This window comes from Narcine bancroftii, chromosome 9 (assembly GCF_036971445.1).
Source record: "Narcine bancroftii isolate sNarBan1 chromosome 9, sNarBan1.hap1, whole genome shotgun sequence".
NCBI lineage: Eukaryota > Metazoa > Chordata > Chondrichthyes > Torpediniformes > Narcinidae > Narcine > Narcine bancroftii.
The window spans coordinates 55,860,087-55,880,802 of NC_091477.1; the positions used below are offsets into that span (position 1 = coordinate 55,860,087).

Consider the following 20,716-nt stretch of genomic DNA (forward strand, 5'->3'; position numbering starts at 1 on the left):
GCCTACCTCACTGACAAAAGACAAAGGAGGAAAAACCCAAGACCCAACCAATTTTCCCCTGCAACCGTGTCTGCCTGTCCTGCATCGGACTTATTGGGTCCACTGCTGTTTGTCAAATATATTAACAATCTAGATGATAGGGTGGCAAATTGGATTAGTAAATTTGCAGATGATACAAAGGTTGGCAGTGTTGTCGACAGCGAAGATTATCAAAGCTTAGTTAGAAGAGTGCGCTGAAAGATGGCAGATGGAGTTTAATATTGATAAATGTGAGGTACTACATTTTGGTAGGACTAATCAAAATAGGGCATCAACGTTAAATGGTCGACAATTGAGAAGTGCAGTGGAACAAAGGGATTTAGGAGTGATGGTACATCATTCTCTGAAAATTGAATCACATGTAGATAGGGTAAAGAAGGCATTTAGTATATTGGCTTTCAAAAATCGGAGTATAGAATACAGGAATTGGGATGGTAAGTTGAAATTGTACAAGGCATTGGTGAGGCCAAATTTGGAATATTATGTGCAGTTTTGGTTGCCGAATTGCAGGAAGGATATAAACAGCCTACAGAGTGCAGAGGAGGTTTACGAGAATGCTGCCAGGGTTTGAGTTAAGGTTGAGCAGCCTGGGACTTTATTCTCTGGAGCGTAGAGGTTGAGGGGTGATTTGATAGAGGTATTCAAAATTATAAGGAGGAAAGACGAGAGTCAATCTGGACAGGCTTTTTCCATTGAGAGTAGGAGAGATTCAAACAAGAGGGCGTGGATTGAGAGTAAAAGGGAAAAGTTCAAGGCAAATACAAGGGGGAATGTCTTCACACAGAGGGTGGTGGGGGTGTGGAATGAACGTCCAGCGGAGGTAGCAGAAGTGAGATCTATGTTAATATTCAAGGAAAGATTGGATAGGTATATGGACGGGGGAGGTGTGGAAGGTTATGGGCCAAATGCGGGTCAGTGGGACGAGGTAGGAGAAGATATTCAGCACGGACTAGTTGGGCCAAACTGGCCTGTTTCTGTGCAGTAAATGGTTATATGGGTTAAGTGATTTGCAGTAGTGACCGTCTTAAAGTGGCATCATTGAAGGCAAAGAAGCAGTCACCTAAAACCAAGGTTCTTGCTGTGGGTGGTTAAACAGTGGAATTTGTTGTCCCAGAAAGTTGTGTAGGTTTCACCGGTGGAGATACTGAAAAGGAGAGGTTGGCAATTCTGCACTGTGGAACTTACACAAAAGAGGAGTTGGGCTGTGGGACAGATCAGGCGTGACTAAATTAAATGGTAGTACAGCTTTGAGGGGCCTAGTAACCTACTCCTGCTTTTATTTTCTGATGTTCTTTTGCTCATTCAGGAAAATGAAAAAATGCATGAAATTAGCATCTGCATCTTGCAGCATTTGAACTCATAGCATGCCAAGTTGACAAATTAGCTACTGTCAGTGAAAACTGAAAGACAGAACTTTTATTTCTATAATAAACTAGAGATTGTTTCACTCTGATAGTCTGATAGGTTAAATAAATCTCATTTTTAGTTCAAACCTGCGAGAAGGTAAATTTGTGCATCGCCTGGCCTATCCCTCGCTCACAACTCCTCATAGCAAATGAATCCTTAGGAGCACGTAGTAGAAGTGTTTCAGAATTCTCAATGAAAACACAGCCCTGTGAAGAATTCAGAAAAAGCCATGAATGAGCAACTGTTTCCAAGATTTAAAACCTACAAGTATTAAAAGGTACAAATTAAGATCATCCACACTCAGTGATATATTAATTGTTTCAAGAGATCTTGAGATCAACCATGAAAATCAAGATGGAAAGAATTTCTTCCATTCCAACTAGACTTCTTTGCAAAGTGATTTAATGATGTGGTGCCAGGATTAGATTTTGAGATTCAAAGTGTGTTTTACAGATGCAAAATGTCATTAAATACTTTTGCCAAATGAGGTAGTCAAGATATTCACCAATATAGTACATGTTCCTTGTGTTGCCCCTTGCTTACATCAATACAGGAGATAAACAGAACAGGTTTTCTTTAATAATTAAACAACAATTTGCTACACTTTCAATCATAATACAAGATACACTAGGTCAATGATATATATATATATATATATATATATATATACATACACATATACACACACTTTTATATCGAATGCAATCCATTATCAACATTTGGTACCAATTCCAGCCTGACGACATCCTATTGAAGTGTAAAGTGTAAGAAAGCAATTTGATAGAGGACCCCAGTGGAACTTCTGAAAACATTTTGTATAAGGAGCCGCAAGGCAAGTGCGAGACGGGCACCAGTGTTCAATCAGAGGGCATCCTGTGTTCCACTGGAACGCAGGGAATGGGCTGTCGGATTCGATTGGGAGATGGAGGATCCCAGCATGTATGACACTAGTCCAGTCGTCTAGTACAGGAATGTGAAGGGTCTAAAGGTGCTGACAGCTCCCAGCATCGAGGACTTGGTTATTATCAAACCCATCCTTGGGCATTCAGTAAAGTGTACCTTGCTCGGAAAAAACACCCTGAGAATAAGGCAAGTACTGGATTTGGTGGTCAGCTGAAATAAGATAGCTGAAGATTTACTGTAATCAAAACTAAATGAGCTACTTTGTCTTTTGGTGTTAGTGCAAAGAGAAAGATTGTAATTTTCATGTGACATTTGGGCATGTGTAGGCATACTTGGTGGGTTGGGGAGGGACGAGTGTAGGACTATAGGTGGGAGAGTGGGGAGGGGGAAGGGCGGATGGGGAAAAATTCCCGACAGTACCCCAAGCTTTGTTAGAATGAAGTCTAGATGAAAGAGGCTGTTGTAGTTGCTTTCTTAAATACAAATTTAAAATGTATAATGAATTTAAAATGATTTGGTATGCACTGCAGATGTGCGTACATTATTTCCCTTGAGCTGGTTGTAAAACCTGTGTACGCACACAGCTTTGAGGGAACAGTTGTCATAGCGCCTTTTTTTAATGTGCTCTCTCCCAAAGTTAAAAACCTGGTTATGCCCCGGATACAGTCGAATCCTTCTGCTTCTCCCAGTGAACCAGCAGACATTTTTTTCCCCCACAACTCAAATTACTCCTTGTTAATACAGGAAACCAAAATTATTTTGCTCCTCTTCAACAGAACTGGCCAAAGTATTTCAATTACACATCTTGCACTTTAACAGACAGACTGACTAGATCAACATTTCTTCAATCAATACCATAATCATGGACATATTTCTCAGTGTAGCAATATTAGAAATTTAGCAAGTTCACTACATACACAGCAGGTGTGCAGCAAATATCAAATGATAACGACCCAATACAGAACCGCCAAGTTTGTCCTGACCATCATCTATTTAACTAGTCTTGGTGAAGATACACATTGGTAAGCAGAAAACAACTTCTTAAAAAATCTGATCTCCAGCATCTAACCAGTGAAGACAGATGGGACATTGGTTTAATGTCTTACCAATAAAATAAAGTTGTCAAACGAAAAAAAATATCAAATGAAAATTTTTCACAATCTGCCACTGACCTGCGACTCTCCTCTCTCAAGCTCCGCTTCTGTAAAAGGTCTAACCCGGAGGTAAACCTTAATTTTGTCTTCTTGAGAAGCCTCTGTAGGGCTCTGCCCTGAACTTGGCACGGTACTTGTTGGCGAGATTGCTGAGAAGTCTGGTAACAACTGCTTTTTAACGTTACAACTCATTGTGTTAAGAGCAGTTGATTCCCAGATAGCTGTTTCCTCTTCATCTGAATATATATTGGGAGAAATTATTCCTGTAGCCATTTTCGTTTCGCTGTGATTCCTGCACAAACAAATTGTTTCATTACAATTATTGGATTAGAATATTTCATGCCACTTCTTATTAGTTTAGAGGGCACAGCAAGTGTAACAATATTTAAAAGGTTAAATTTAACCTTTGATGGTTATGTAGTTCACACAATAGTCTCCTGATCAACAGAAAAAGGGGTGTAAAGTGGCCTCAAAATGACTTGTGCTTTGGTCAGGCAATAAATCTATTGAAAGTAAATATAGCTTCTTTAATCAACCCTTGGTCACTCAGTCTTAAAGCTACTTGGTCCCAAATTAGGGCAAATATAAACAAACTTTTGTAATAACAACCTTGAATTTGCAGCACAAAAATTCCCTGATGATGGTCGGTATCCTCAGAGCTGGATCTTCAGAAGGGAGTTAAGGATGACTTTAAATTCAGTGAAAAACATGGTCTTGCAGTGCAGAGAGAATACAACTGTCCGATATATTTGATCGACTTTGTATCACTATGCACAAATAAAATCCAAAAAGAATTTTAAATAGCAGAATACTTTTTAGAATTCTGCACATGTCCCATTCTACACATTATTCATGACATGTTAAAAAAAATAACAAGGAGTACTCTCATTACACAATCAATCAGGATGGAATGAAATAAAGCCAAACCTCTCTAGATGTCAAGTTCAATAACTCAAAAATGACTGATGACAGACAAAGAAATAAGATTGGAATTTAACCCCGAGTTAAATTTTTGAGCACAAGCATTGTTAAAGAGGGAAATGTGCAATGACAGCTCAGACTCCATCTAACTGTGGCAGGAACCTGGGAATGTGCAATAAAACACTAGCTTAAATTCTGTGCTGAAAAGATTCTCTTCAGCCAAAAGAATGTTATAACCATTTAACCAATTACAGCACAGAACAAGCCAGTTCGGCCTTACTAGTCCATGCCATAACAAATCCCCACCTTCCTAGTCCCACTGACCAGCACACGGTCCATACCCCTCCAGTCCTCTCCTATCTATGTAACTATCTAGTCTTTCCTTAAATGTAACCAATCATCCTGCCTCGACCACGTCTGTCGGAAGCTCATTCCACATCCCTACCACCCTTTGCGTAAAGAAATTTCCCCTCATGTTCCCCCTTCCATCTTAAACCATGCCCTCTAGTTTGAATCTCCCCCATTCTTAATTGAAAAAGCTTATCCACGTTTACTCTGTCTATCCCTTTTAAAATCTTAAACACCTCTATTAAGTCCCCTCTCAATCTTCTCCGCTCCAGAGAAAAAAGCCCCAGTCTGCACAACCTTTCCCTGTAACTCAAACCTTGAAATCCTGTCAACATTCTCGTGAACCTTCTCTGCACTCTCTATTTTGTTTATATCTTTCCTATAATTTGGTGACCAAAACTGTACACAGTACTCCAAATTTGGCCTCACCAATGCCTTGTACAATTTCATCATAACCTCCCTACTCTTGAATTCAATACTCCGATTTATGAAGGCCAACATTCCAAATGCCTTCTTCACCACACTATCTACCTGAGTATCAGCCTTGAGGGTACTATTTACCACAACTCCTAAATCCCTTTGTTGCTCTGCACATCTCAATAGCCTACCATTTAATGCATATGACCTATTTAGATTTGCCTTTCCAAAGTGTAACACCTCACACTTATCTATATTAAATTCCATCAGCCATTTCTCAGCCCACACCTCCAGCCTTCCTAAATCACCTTTTAATCTACGGTAATCTTCCTCACTGTCCACAACACCAACAATCTTTATCATCCTCAAACTTGCTTATCCAATTCTCCACCCCTTTTTTTGAAATAGCAAAGGAAAAAGTCTGCCTGCTTTGTGACAAGAGTTCAATCTTACCATCAGAGATAGATACCAACAATTACACCCTAGTTCAGCTGACTTCCTGCAAAACCTTGACTATTTATTGAGGTAATGGATTGAAGAACAACATTAACAAGCACCTTCAAAGATTATAAAAAAATTACAAATTCAGGGCTGGAAACAAGGTCGGATTAGTGACTTTCCAAAATCAAAGTTGCAAAATAATTTCATGTGTGGTTTAACTGATAAATAAAAATGATCCAAATAATTAATGTACAAGATTTCACATTTGAATGCATATCCAAAATAGTGGCACCAAGGGGTTTTGTCCATCACATGTCAGTGCCATGGGAAGATAGATGACTCAGACCTCTGGGTTCTGGTAGAGTTAACCAATCACAGAGGCAGACTTCAACTCTTCATTCAGGCCAGTGCCCTCAAGGGCCTCGTATGGGCAGTAGAGTTGTACAAGTTTCATCGTATCAATGCTGTGTATTTTGATGTCACTGGGCATGAGCAGTGGCCTCCTTGCAACAGATTATACACACCCAAGTCCCAGAACAAAATTTAACTCAAGTTTCTATATGGTTTTGAAAATATTGTATCATCACCCTGATCTAAACCCATTTATTCACTGACATTCATTCCAAGCAGAGTAAACACTGTTGCCATTAAGTTACAAAACTTGCTTACAGTACAAGAAAATTACTGAGATCAGCAGAATAAATCTGCACTCTGGGAAAAAAAAATCACATGGAAATTTAGTTCTCAGCCAGAATGAGAAAAAATACCACTAAGGTTCACTGTGGTACCTGAATCTGTAAGCTCTTCCAACTGATTCATTACATTCAAGAGGACTATGAAAGCTTCCCATTTGCCAGTATCCACTGGAAATTAATTTCAAAATAACTAACCTATGTACGAATGCTCTCCATTAATTCAGACACCAAGTACAGTGACTTGGAGTGAAGCCAGATGCTGATCATTTACTAACAAACCCAATCAACATACAAACCAAATGTAAGAACCGGGTGCTAACTAACTGCTTCAATAAATACTCCCATCACAAATTATGTTCTGCAAAATAGGAAGCTGCAATTTGTACAATGCAGAGAGTTAGTAGAATCCATTTAACAGGACTTCAAACACCACCTGCTGTGATTTGACAGAAATGTACATTTTGAGCATTTGAATCATTGCCTTTCATGTTCAGTGAAAGAATGGTCATTAAATTTTAGCTTATTATCCACTAAAGGCAATAAAAGCTGCACTGAAGTTAAAAGAAAGCATTCACTTTGACAATTGTCAGTGCTGCCACTGAAATTATGAAGTGTACCAATGATAAAGCAACAACATTTACATGGAACTAAGAGCTCAGGCAGTAAAATACAAAGTAAAATTAATGCAGACTCAAACTACAGTAAATGGAATCTCTTAACAGTTGTGCCTCAGAGTTCTGTTCATATACTCAGTTTGCTACCAGTTTTCCTCAGTTTCAGAATTTATACAAAAACCTTGCTGACTGCTGCTTTCCCATGTGTTCAAAGCAATGCAATATATTTAAAAAATGCAACTTCTCTATTTTAAATACAGCAAATGGTTTGTGGAGTTTGCACACGTTCCCTGCAATTGTGTGTGTTTCCTCCCACAACCCAAAGAGGCGCTATATATTTAACTGGCTGTTATGACATAGGCAAGTGATAGAACCTGGGGAACATTTGAAAAAATCAATGTAGGATATGTATAAATAGGTGGTTGATAAGGCTAAAGAGCCTATTTCTGTGCTGAATTTATGACTCACAAACAGAAAATGTCAGAAATCCCAAGGTCAGGCAGGATCCTACAACAGGGAAAGCAGAATTTGTGTTTCTGGACCCAAATTCCAACAAACTATACATTTGTTAGACCAGCCATTCTCAACCTTGGTTTTGGCTACAGCCCCTTTAAGACTCATCTCAAGGCTTATGGGCCCCCTTCCTTGTGAAGCAGACATTTAGCTGGTTTCTTCCATGCTTCTCTTCTAGCAACTACATAAAAAACAAAATATATTTTGATTTTAGTCCATGCCCCAGCCCCAGGGGAGGTGGGGCAATTGGCCCCCATTGAGAATGCCTGTGTTAGACGGCAGGTCATTGACCAAAAACTTGATACAGGCAGAAATTCTCTTGACAGACACCCTTGAGACCTGGCTGGAACCAAACCACAGACACACTCCTGATCGTCTTCCTCTAAGCAGAACTTTTTTTTAAAGTATATACTCATCAGGTTACATGAGTGTTAGGAATTAAAGTACCTTTAAAGAAATTGCTCGAGACAAAAATTGAGAACAAAGAACATTTATTACTACAACAATGCAAAGTTGGGTGCTTCCCCTTACCCTGGGAACACACACATACACTGGGGCTCACCCAACTTTTATACAGTCAATTTCAGTATCAGAGTGCCCTCCCCCTTACATTCTTCTGCCCCCTGGATGGGTTTGGCATAGGCAATCCTTCCTGCCTACGTGCAGTTTCAGTACACTTGGAGGACCAGGGGGTATCCTGTGGGTGCCCCATCATGTCATTGTCCTTATTCACACCTTCCTGATTCTCTGGGCTACAGTTTCTTGATATGCAGAGTTGACTCATTCTATCTAGGGTTGGCTAATTTCATATGTATAAATCTGTGTATGGTTAGCTAATTAGAAATGTATGACTTGGTACTTCTGTCCAGGGCTAGGAGACCCTTATCTGATCCAGACTACCTCAACTTCCTACATTCTATTGTACCTTACCATTCCTTATCTTAGCCCTATGGTCTTGTCACAAAGACTAGAAGATTCTTATGTTAATCGTGCTGACTCTGCTTTCCTGCATCCTAAGCCCCAAGCTTATCCTGTTTGAACTGGTTACAGCCATTTTACTGATGAACTTTAGTTTCTTCCATGTTCATAATTTTAGATCAATTTTCCCATCTCTCACAATCTTCACTTTTCTTTTAGATCAGTAATACTGATCTTTCAATTGTAAGGTGTAGTTTTACCCAGCTGGTCAATAACCGAATTGTAACACCTGTGTAAAGTCTTTAGGTAGGGGAGCACCATGAAGGTCAGAGTAGCGAGTCCAGCTGCTTATTAGGGTTGTGAGTATCAGGCTCCAGTTCTCAGTAAAGAGTCTAGTCCATCCCATATCAGTCCGAAGTTGCCACGTCTGAACATGGGCATGGGCAGATTCACGTTGAAACATTGAAGCAGTGTCTTTTAACCACCCGACTTTTGTAAGCATTGTCCTGACGAAGTCTGTGAGAAACGCTGCCTTCAGCAGCGAACGAGTAGTCAGGCGGTTCCGTTGAATTGTGGCTAGTATCTGATGTCCTCTTCAGCCCCGAACCCTAGGGCCACCGATCTCCGAAGGCTGTTTGGAGCCTGATATTAAAGTGTCAAGCAGCTCACGTTGTTGGAAACTGGTGCTCCCCTTCACGGGGTGATGAAAAGAGACCAAGCTGGGGGGGGATTGTTTCTTGTGATTTAACTGTGTGTTGCAGCTTGTCTGCTAACATTAGCATATGTATCATTGAACTTGTGAGTTGCAGCCTGTCTGTGTACATTAGCATATGTATTAACTCTCTCTCTCTCTCTGTTACATGTACAATCCTGACTACCATTCTGTCTGTCTTTGTCCCACCATGTCCTTTGTGCTATCGCTTCAAAACTCCTGTCTTTAATACCTGTGTAGGCTAAGATACAAATTAGATGTACTCCACTAAAGCTGTTTAATTCCCCTGGTCCGTATTGGGATCCCTTATATCCCATTATGACTATACATTAAATCTATGCCCTGTCTACATTCTAAAGGAGCACAATTGTAACCTCTGCTGCCCCTATTCCAGGGGGACTTAAAACATTAACGAACAATATTCCAAAAAATGAGTAAAACAACAATGAAAGTAAAACCCATTGAAAGCAGCAATAAAATATAACAATAACTGAATAAACAACAATAAATGTAAATCTCATTGAAAACAGCAATAAAATACAACAATAACTGAATAAACCACAATAAATGTAAAGCTCATTGAAAACAGCAATAAAATACAACAATAACTGAACAAACCACAATAAATGTAAAGCTCATTGAAAACAGCAATAAAATACAACAATAACTGAATAAACCATTAAAGAAACGAAAAAAAATGTTAAATTACGGCACTTTGTAACAATCTGACTTTCCTTTGTGTTAGTGTAAAAATTGTAAAATGAAACACAAACCATATTTGCATGGGTTTTGAATATGTTAGACCTTATTAAAATGCAGTTGGAGCTGCTTGTCTGTATGGGGCACAACCCTCCAATTTGTTAGAGTGAGTACATAACAGACATTGCAGCACAAGAGCCCCTGCAAGAGAACTTGAAACATATTCAACCTTTAGTTCTGCCTTAAGTAAAATGCCTTGTGCCACAGCTCACAGGAGCTGGCCTTATTTAAAACAGTCTGTAAAACAGGCACCAAAAAAAGTTAAAAGATGTTCTTATGAAGATTGCACACACAATAATTTAAGTACAGGCTAGTTTCTATTATATTCCACTTAAAAGTTCTGCTGCATGAATCCTGGAGCTTGTGGAGTCATTATTGAATCAAGAAATATTGGTGCCATGCCAATCTCATTCTAACATGCCAATTTCTCCAGTCCTTAAGTCAAGATGTACTGAATAGCATCCGGTACAAGATCTGTGAGTTCTTAATGATATTATTATTCTTATGCACCCAATTGTTCTGAACTATGCCACCAATTTAAATCATATTCCACCTATTGCAATACTCACACAGCACCATAGACCAGTTCGCAGGTTTATTTCTCCATTAAGCTGAATCCAGTCGCGCAGGGTTTACCTCCGTGATTATTTACAATGTAACTTCTGCACTACCGGATTTAAATATAAACCTGATGAATGGGGAAAGTTATCATGAATTAAATAACAGCGGCAATACAGAGAAATTGTGCTGAGGCATTAATTTCACTCCAGAGGAAAATGCACCAGAGAAATGAATGATTAAACTTATAGGAATCCCCATAGGAATCCCCAGAGGTATCTTTATTCTCCAGAGGTGGGTGATCTTTAAACTCACGGACCTTGACTGCTGAATGTGTAGAAGAAATGTATTAAATGTGTTGATCGGGCTCCATACCTCTAACTGCAAGACAAGAGCCTGAAGCCTCAATTTCAAGTGCCACAGTGCACTTAAAGGGACATGCACACTCCCCCTTCAACTGGCTGATCCAGCCACTTTACACATCAGATCCTTTCTTAATCTCACATACACTTAAAGTTAAGATGTATAGAACTCACCCTATTTGCGCAAACATTTCTCCCTGCAAATGTTATAACATCACAACTCTCAGGTACTCCCTGTGCAAAATCACATTTGAATACAATTTATTTCATAAATTGGAATTAACTGGTAGTTAAATTCGCTAATTCTACAGTATTGAAAAATGATCATTTATGACATTTAATTTTTAGCATGAATTTTAATCAATATTGGTCAGTGACTGAAGTGGGAAGTCGTGATTTATGAAATTATCTCTGGTCTCTACTCTCCCACTCCCTGCACTTCTCCCAACATTCAGGAGCTGGCACACAGTCCCTGCCTTTTCCATGTTACTCATCTACTATTATTTTAACTGCTTGCATCAAAATGTTAGCCTTTGCTTTCTGCTTATCCTCAGATGTCTGGACAAATGCTTTTTGTGTGATCTGTAGAAGCTGGGTTATTCCCTGCTCATGCCAATTTTCTGTCTTTTGTAATTTTCTCCTAATGTCTGGGGCTGAGTTGGTAACAAAACCTGTTAGTATCAATTGTTCCCCTGCTGGGGTTTCTATGTCGAGACCCTCATATTGTATATATATTTGGTCCCAAAAATTGGTCTAACTGTTCGGCACATCCCTGGGGATCTTCTATCAGGGAGGTCAGTTCTTTCTTAAAGTTACACACTTCAGTACTGGTCAGGGGCACATTTACGAAACCGAGACCCTCTCCCATGGGAACTTCCCGCAGTGGTCTCATCCAATTGGTTTCTGACTTATTAGGTCTGGGTTCCTGCTCCCTGGGAAATGAATCAAAGGGTTCTGCCCTTTCTTCCTGAAGAGTCTCACGCTGTTCTGAATTAAAGTTACCTCTCTCTCCTGCCAACAGAGGTGGTAATCGAGTGCTTTGTGAGCAAGTTATCATACCACTCCTGCTCTCTTCTCTCTTCTCTAGTGGTGGGGGAGGTGGGGAAGGTGCAGAAGGGTAGGTCATAGGAGGGGAAGGAAAGATAGGAGCTGGCATAGGAGGAACATAGGGTGGAGGGAGGGAATGTAACACATCCCAACCCTGTGATTCAGGGACAAGAGGTTCCTCCTCTCTCTTATCCCTGGATTCTTTCTCATTCAAAACCAGCTGTTCAATGGATCCCTTGAGCCAGCAGGCTGCATATTCCCTGCTCTCAACATTGTCTTTCTGGTTTTGATAGAGCCATAGGTTCAAAGCTTTACACATCCATTCATCCTCGGATCCGAATTTTGGCCAGTACACGGAGCTCCCTTTAACCGGGTATTTAACCCATTCATTACAACAATACCTGACCATCGTCAGTTTGTCTTTACCGCGGGTCTTTCCTGTGCCCCACTCAGATAACATCAACCCAAGCGGGCTGTACGTAGCTATCTGGTGGTCACGTCCTGTGTCAGGACTCTCATCTTTACTGCCCGCTATTCCCATGCTTAGGAACAAGTAAAATACTCTTACCGAGTTCTAGCAGTACTGCTCTAGCGCGCGTCCTTCCGCCGTTTGTTCTCAATGCCTCTTCTCGGATATCACTCGCTTCTTCCACTGACCAGCCACCCGTCGCCCGTGAGTCCAGCTGAATCAGCCGGGGTGCACCTACTCTCGTCGTCAGGGTACTCTGTCAGTGGAGGGAGTGTGATCCCGGACGAGCTCCCATTTGTTAGAAATTAAAGTACCTTTAAAGAAATTGCTCGAGACAAAAATTGAGAACAAAGAACATTTATTACTACAACAATGCAAAGTTGGGTGCTTCCCCTTACCCTGGGAACACACACATACACTGGGGCTCACCCAACTTTTATACAGTCAATTTCAGTATCAGAGTGCCCTCCCCCTTACATTCTTCTGCCCCCTGGATGGGTTTGGCATAGGCAATCCTTCCTGCCAAGTTTCAGTACACTTGGAGGACCAGGGGGTATCCTGTGGGTGCCCCATCATGTCATTGTCCTTATTCACACCTTCCTGATTCTCTGGGCTACAGTTTCTTGATATGCAGAGTTGACTCATTCTATCTAGGGTTGGCTAATTTCATATGTATAAATCTGTGTATGGTTAGCTAATTAGAAATGTATGACTTGGTACTTCTGTCCAGGGCTAGGAGACCCTTATCTGATCCAGACTACCTCAACTTCCTACATTCTATTGTACCTTACCATTCCTTATCTTAGCCCTATGGTCTTGTCACAAAGACTAGAAGATTCTTATGTTAATCGTGCTGACTCTGCTTTCCTGCATCCTAAGCCCCAAGCTTATCCTGTTTGAACTGGTTACAGCCATTTTACTGATGAACTTTAGTTTCTTCCATGTTCATAATTTTAGATCAATTTTCCCATCTCTCACATGAGTGTTCCGAGAACTGCCAGGCACCTGTAGTTTCCGTTGTCAGAAATGCTGAAGGCTAATATTGCAAAGGTTGTATTGGTAGGTTAATTAGCTACAGATTAGTATAAACCTTACTTGGATTTTACTTTGAATTAATTAGAAGAAATCTGAAGTCATTCTACAGCAGATGCTTTGGCTCAACTTGTCCATGCTGACAAAACTACTCGAGATTTTTTTTTAAATTGCAACTACAAGAGTCACTGCAAAAATTAATGCTGGGCCAGTTTCAACCGGTTTTAAATAATTTTGATCAGGTAGAAAATGTTAACAAACTGTATTTCCTGTCAGATTTAACAGCTCCATTTATTTTCCTTTTTTTTTTAAAAAAAAAACTCTACCAAACTTTCAGATTAGGTCATTGAAATTTAAAGATGGCACTCCCTCTCAACTCTTACCTATACATTTACCTACCAAACACATCAGGAGCCTGGAGGAATGCTCTCCATTTGTCTGGACAAATGCAACTCCAAAAACGCAAGACTATCACCCTGATCAAACACCCCTCTTGTTTGGCACTCCATTCACGACTCTAAACATTCATTATTTAGCTAATCCTTGGACCAATAACATTTGCCTCCCTTGGCTCCGACCACCTGACCAAGGGGGAATACGGCCTTCCTACCCAGCTTTCATATTGCTTTATACATCTCAAAGATGTCTCCTCTCAACATCCTGCTATGATAAATGGTGTCAAACATGGATGGGGTTAAATAATCCTGCTCTCGGCACATAGTAGTATTTTGCACAATTTCACAGACACATCATATTACTCAGTTGACTCCTATTTATCCTTGAAAAACATCTTTATTCCAAGAGAGAAAAATCAGGATAGGAATTAAACAAGTCTGTAGATGCTGGAGTCAAGTGCAATACACAAACATGCTGGAGAAACTCAGCAGGTCACACAACATCCCTAGGAAGTAAAGGGTAACAAACATTTCATGCCTAGGCCCTTCATCAAGTACAAGCAACAACAGTCAAGCATCTGAATAAAAATGTGGAGGGAGAGAGGAAGAAAGAGATGAGTGAGAAAGAAGCAGAAGCACAGGCTAACAAGTAAATACAGGTGGGAGGGTAGAAGAGAAAAAAGATAAGAAATCATCCTCCATCCTAACTTTGGGGCATTGAAACGATAATTGGGAGCTTGCAAAAATTCTGACAAAGAAAGCAAGATTATTACTGGGTAAATTTGACAAACTATGCCAAAACAAAATGCATCAGTTCATCGACCTTTGAGACATTGGAGGGAATCACTATTACCTCAAACAAAACCAAGTTTGCACCTTCCTGTGCCAAAAGTTGCTGCTGAATTCCACATCATACTAAGCAGTACAGCAAGAAAATTCCAAATAAAATAAAATCAGTCAGATACATATACAATCCAAATTTAATATTAGCTACACAGATGCTGGCTCAGCACACAAGGAAAATTGTCCACATATCCATGATGGATGGAATGTATAAAGCACTTAGAAATTCAAGTTTCTTCATCATCCAAATGCACAAGTGCAACCCGACTAAACAGCGGTCTCCAGTCCTTGGTGCAAAACATGCAAACACACAACCAAACATAACACATGTAATACACATATGCAGGACAAATAGATAGTAGAGTCTCACATGGTTAGTGAAAATTAATTCAGGAGTCTCACTGCCCGTGAGAAGCTGTTTCCCGTTGGGAAAGAGGAGAGTTTCCTCAGTCACTGAGTGTCCGTGGATTCACCTCCAGCACTTCTGCAGCCCGAGTCCACTCCAAACCATCAGCAGCCCGAGCTCCAGATCCAAACCTCGATAACCTTATTGGAGTTACAGTTGTGGGTCAGTAGTGTGAACGGGAGCTGGCTGAGCACACAGCCGGAGGTCCACCAGTGCTCAATGATCTGCTACCGACACAGAGAGATTGGTATTTCCATTAGGAAGTCCAGAATCCAGTTACATAGGGGTGTTGAGACGGGACTATGTGCTATAGGTGCTCTGTGATTAGTAAGGGATTGCTTAAAGTTGTACATGGATGAAAAGAAAAAGTTTGAAAACCACTGTTGTAATCATACCTATTCATACCATTGTGTGCACGGTTTCAGAACTCCAAAGGAAATGGGCCAATGACAATATTCCTCAAGCCAAATGTTTCAGTAACAACTTGGTCTAGAGTAGTGATTCTCAACCTTCCTTTCCCACCCACATCCCACCTTAAGCAATCCCTTACTAATCACAGAGCACCGATGGCATAGGGAATACTTAAAGTGGGATGTGAGTGGAAAAAGGTTGCGAACCACTGCTCTAAATAAATAAAATCCACAAATCAATTTGAGATGATTAAGCTTGATTAAAATTCTTGAAATGCAAAATACATGTCATGAGGTAGAGCTAGCTAGTTAAAATTAAAAATGGTACTGACCAGACTTCTCTTCTGTAAAAGTATCATTTGGATACTGACGTTCTATGTTGCAAGCCATAATAAAGTGCATTTCTGCTGCATTTATGATTATCAGTAAGATATCTCACTGATTGGATAAACATTCAGAGATTTCAGTCGTGCTGTCCACGATTATACATTTAAAATTAATTATTAAAATCTACATTGTGACAAGTCAACCCTAACATCACTATTCTTTCTCATTAAGGAAGGCACAGCCTCAAGGTAGATTGATTCAAGTGGATTCGATTATAGTTTACTTCCTTCTTCCCTTTTCGTGGCCTCTGCCAAATTGTTTCCATATCACCAACTGTGCAAATCTCTTCCAGAGGTATTTGTAGTTAATTAGTCTCCAGTAATAGATGCAACAACAACAAAAATCACAACTACAGAAAACCTCTCAAGTATCTCAGCAAACTCTCTTAATAGTGCAGAATTTATCAATAATCAATGCACCAAATCAGCATAATTTTAACTCTCAATTTTGACATTCAAAATCTTAACAATTTGGAAATATCTTTTTTTAAAAAAACCTACTTCACCAGCCCTGCTTGGATGATTTAAAACAAGTAAAACCTTGCTAGATTTTTAATTACTGCTGAACCTTAGACCATCCTACAAAAATTTTAGTGTTATGAAGTTCAAGGTAGCTGATCACCAACATAATAAATATGCCATGTTACAACCCCTAATCTACTTCCAAGAAGAAAAATCACTGAGCCATTGAAATAAAGTTGGGCTGCAGAAATCCTTATTGGATCTTTACATCCAATTTGGAGAAATGTAAATGCTGGAATATAGCATATAGGGAGGGAAAGTCAACATTTTAGGTTGAGATACAGCTTCAGAAGTGAAAGTGTAAAGGAGAGAGAGGTGATGGGGAGGAGCAAGGCAGGAGCTGGTAAGCAATAAGTAGAAAATAAATCTGCTGGAGGAATTTAGGTTAAGGAGCACCAGAGGTGGTGGTTGGGGGGTAGGGGGTATGGGTAAGAATTGTGCACTTTCAGGTTGCACCATTGATCAAGAGCTTAGGTGGATCATGAGATAAAAAGGAACCATGGCAAGAGAATACTGGGAATCTGAAGTCTGATAATTCAATGGTGATGATGTGGGGTTGTCATTTACTCAGATGCAACATAAAGTGTTGCTGCTGCTCTAGTTTTCAGTTGGCCACATGCCAGCAGTGGAGGCAAAGAGGTCAGTTTAGGAGTGGAGATGAAGTTTAAAATAACTTGTAATTAGGAGTTCCAAATAACCTTTCATAGTCATACAGCACAGAACAGGCCATTCAGCACAAGCTACCATACACATGTCATCAAAGTTGATATTCTGGGCTAGTCCAATTGGCATGCCCTTCCTATTCACATATAAACTGTACACAATCTCCCTACATAGTTTGCCCCAGGTGTTGCAATTTCTTCCCATTTCCACAAGACACAATAGACCCAATTCCTGGGTGAAACATCTCTCAGGATTTATCCTGGAACCTTCATGTCGATGCAATCCATATAACCATTTACGGAGCGGAAACAGGCCACGTTGGCCTTTCGAGTCCGCACCGGTTTACTGATTTTGTGCGCCCTCATCAGGCAAGGGTACTTACTCAGAAGGAGGCTCGCCACAGCTATACACTGTGAGGTGTTTGAGATTTGGTAGGTCACTAAAAACTTCTACAGATGTACTGTGGAGAGCATTCTGGCTGGTTGCATCACTGCCTTAGATGGAGGCACCAACTCTCAGGCCAAGAAAAAACTCCAGAGTGGTTAACTCAGTCTGCGGCATCGCAGGCACCAGATTTCACTCCATCGAGGACATCTACAAGAGACGGCGTCTTAAAGAAGCAGAATACCCCACCATCCAGGTCACGCCCCTCTTCACTCTATCACCATCAGGAAAAAGGTAAAGGAGCCTAAAGACAGGCACTCAGCAGCACAAGGACAGCTTCTTCCCTGCTACCATCAGCTAATCAATGAACCAAAGGCACTGCCTTCCTTTTTATGCACTATTTTTTTTATTGTTGCAATATGAATGTCTGCACTGTGATGCTGCCGCAAAACAGATTTGGTGACTTGTCATGACAATAAATTCTGATTCTGTTAAGGGAAGTTACATGGCTACTACAAATCACCCCATTGTAGTTATGTCTTTCTTTGGCTTGGCTTCGCGGACGAAGATTTATGGAGGGGTAAATGTCCACGTCAGCTGCAGGCTCGATTGTGGCTGACAAGTCCGATGCGGGACAGGCAGACACGGTTGCAGGGGAAAATTGGTTGGTTGGGGTTGGGTGTTGGGTTTTTCCTCCTTTGCCTTTTGTCAGTGAGGTGGGCTCTGCGGTCTTCTTCAAAGGAGGTTGCTGCCCGCCGAATTGTGAGGCGCCAAGATGCACGGTTGGAGGCGATATCAGCCCACTGGTGGTGGTCAATGTGGCAGGCACCAAGAGATTTCTTTAGGCAGTCCTTGTACCTCTTCTTTGGTGCACCTCTGTCACGGTGGCCAGTGGAGAGCTCGCCATATAACACGATCTTGGGAAGGCGATGGTCCTCCATTCTGGAGATGTGACCCACCCAGCACAGCTGGATCTTCAGCAGCGTGCAACTAATGGGAATGCGGGAGAGAACAGAATATAGTTGTGATAGTAGAGTCTATCACCAATGTGTATATGTACAGATGGAAGTGTAGGATGACTGTGATTGGCTGAGAGTGTAGCCACACCTACTGGCAGATCTTAAAGGATTGCTCCAAGCCAGAGGAGGTCATTCTGGACTGGTCAACCTACTTGTGATATGCTCCAATCTTTTAGTTAATAACAGCCTTGGTTTGGATTGACAAGTCTTTGGTTCTTTTGATGTGCTCTACAATAGTAAATTCAGTAGAGAAATAAGATTGATTAAACTTCTCAGAGCAAGAGGCACACCAGAGTCTGCAGACACTGGAATAAGAAGCAAAAAAAAAAGTCCATGATGGGTTCCAGTCCAAAACAGTGAAGATTCTTCTTCTCCCACATAGGCATCCAGCAGGTTGAGTTTTTGCATGGACTCGGTGGACTGACTAGGGCAATTATGCCTTTTGCTGGAAAGGGATTATCCCAAGAGGGCATCCGTTCCCCGAGGGCACACGGTATGTGCGGTTAGGGTTAGGCTCCCTCCCCCTCTCCATTCAGGGAGCCTTCCCTCTACCCCCCTTCGGTCTGTGCACATCCCTGGTCTCCTCCCCCCATTATTTCATTCAAGCGCCTGGCCTGTTTTCCGGAGGCTGCACGGCTCCAGCAAGTCGGCCCCGGCGTCTCCAACCGCCGCCCCTGCTCCTCCCGGAACCGACACGCCCCCGGACTCTCCTCTCCCTGCCCGCACCGCGGATCCCGCAACCCCGAGGTAGGGCGGCAGCCGGGCACCGAGCTCACCCGAAGGCCGCCCGCCGAGAACCCGCGCGGTTCGATGCTCTGGCCTCACCTCCTTCGCCGCTGCTGTTCCTGCCGGCCGGACCCCTCAGCCAATGCCAGCGCAAGCTAACGACTCGACTTTTCAAACATCGCGCCGCTCTCCAAATTGTCCAATCGCCGTTCACTTTCCAGTGACCGCTCTCAGTGTCATGCGCACTGTGGGCATGTGCCGATTTGGACGCCATGTTTGATGAGGGCGAGAAGGAGACGTTCCTCGCTGGTCGTGGAAACGTGACCAAAGGAAAGGTGCTCGGACCCGCAATCGGAACGGTCTGAGTCCCTCCACATCCTCGTTCTCTGCTCAAGAACGGCAATGCTTCTGTCTCTACAGTTTGCACGTACGTAGGCAACTTTAACTATGTAACTATCCCAAGTACCACAAGAAGGGATTTTAAATACTCCGTTCCATCCACGGATAAATACTATACTCCATTCTCCAGAAGAGCTGCTTAGCACTGCTCCAATTTCCCTGCATATTTCCCCATGCAGGGCTACCCATGGCAGCCACAAATGTGCACTAATGAAAAATATGTATTCCAAATAGTAACCATCCCTTGCTCCACAAATCGCATTTACACGCGCTACCATGTGAAAAAGGAGGTTAAAAGAGTGTGGAGAATGCGGGCATCGATCCCGCTACCTCTCGCATGCTAAGCGAGCGCTCTACCATTTGAGCTAATTCCCCGCTGGGGGGAAGCAATTTCCGCCTCTTCCTTTGGAACCAGGACCGTGTTAGTCCGGATTGCCGCGCTGTCCCGTTTCCTCCTGGAAGCTGCGCTCCTCGGCTCCTCCCGTTTAAACCCAGCCACTGCTGGCGGAACTCAGCAGCTCGGCGGCAACGGGCATTGTGGCTCTGAGCTAAAGGTCTATGTCTATTGCAGCAGGTATCTGGAGGCTGCCAGACCTGCTGAGTCCCTGCACACCTGACAGTGCTGATGTCAATAAAAAGGACCCTGTCTGACCTGCTGACTTCACCCAGCATCGTGCTCTTACTGCAGACTTCCATGTTTTACATCTGCAGATTTTTAAAATTCATATTAAATTTCAAATTTAGACATACAGCTCGGTAACAGGCCCTTCCCCCCCCCCCCCCCACCCCCGATCCCATTACACCCAATTAACCTCCAACCTCTGGTATGATTTGAAGGGCGGGAGGAAACCAAAGCCGCCTTGGGAAACTCCACGCAGACACGGGGAGAATGTACCAACTCCTTACAGACAGCGCAGGATTCAAGGCCCGGTCTTGATTATACTGGCGCGATGACAGCTATGTGCTATCCACGTCTCCAACTGTGCCACGCTGATAACTGCCCTTTTGAGTTTCACTCAATACACACATGAACTTGACTGAAATCAAGCAGCAATACGCTCGCCACGTGGTGAATAAATACTACAGACCACACCATTCCCCAATTATTCCCAAATCCTTTCTATGGGTGGTAAAGAAATATTATTCCCTACTCCTGCCCATGTCAATAAAGCACTTCATATATTTAATTATGTGGTAAGCATTTAGAAATGTGACAGAGTCAAGATTCATTCATTGTCCTATACACAAAGTGCA

The 20,716-nt window shown here is 41.9% G+C and overlaps 1 protein-coding gene and 1 non-coding gene across 6 annotated transcripts in view; both read right to left on the reverse strand.

The window, feature by feature from the left end:
* kif20a (kinesin family member 20A) overlaps positions 1–19,244 on the reverse strand; it is a 122,426-nt gene extending 103,182 nt beyond the window's left edge. For 2 of the 5 annotated variants that reach the window (XM_069899213.1, XM_069899209.1), the window contains exons 1-3: positions 19,163–19,244; positions 3,522–3,795; positions 1,533–1,652 (exon numbers count right to left, since the gene is read on the reverse strand). In XM_069899213.1, coding sequence (XP_069755314.1) covers positions 1,533–1,652; positions 3,522–3,776 — 375 coding nt within the window. In that variant the 5' untranslated portion in view covers positions 3,777–3,795; positions 19,163–19,244. Of the gene's footprint in view, positions 1–1,532; positions 1,653–3,521; positions 3,796–4,112; positions 4,247–17,316; positions 17,517–19,113 lie in introns of those variants that run through there. The other 3 variants (XM_069899210.1, XM_069899212.1, XM_069899211.1) reach the window with 3 other exon arrangements.
* A 520-nt stretch (positions 19,245–19,764) lies between these two features.
* On the reverse strand, positions 19,765–19,837 carry trnaa-agc (transfer RNA alanine (anticodon AGC)). The gene has a single exon. It is a non-coding gene; the product is annotated as a tRNA-Ala (tRNA).
* Positions 19,838–20,716: the final 879 nt, after the last annotated feature.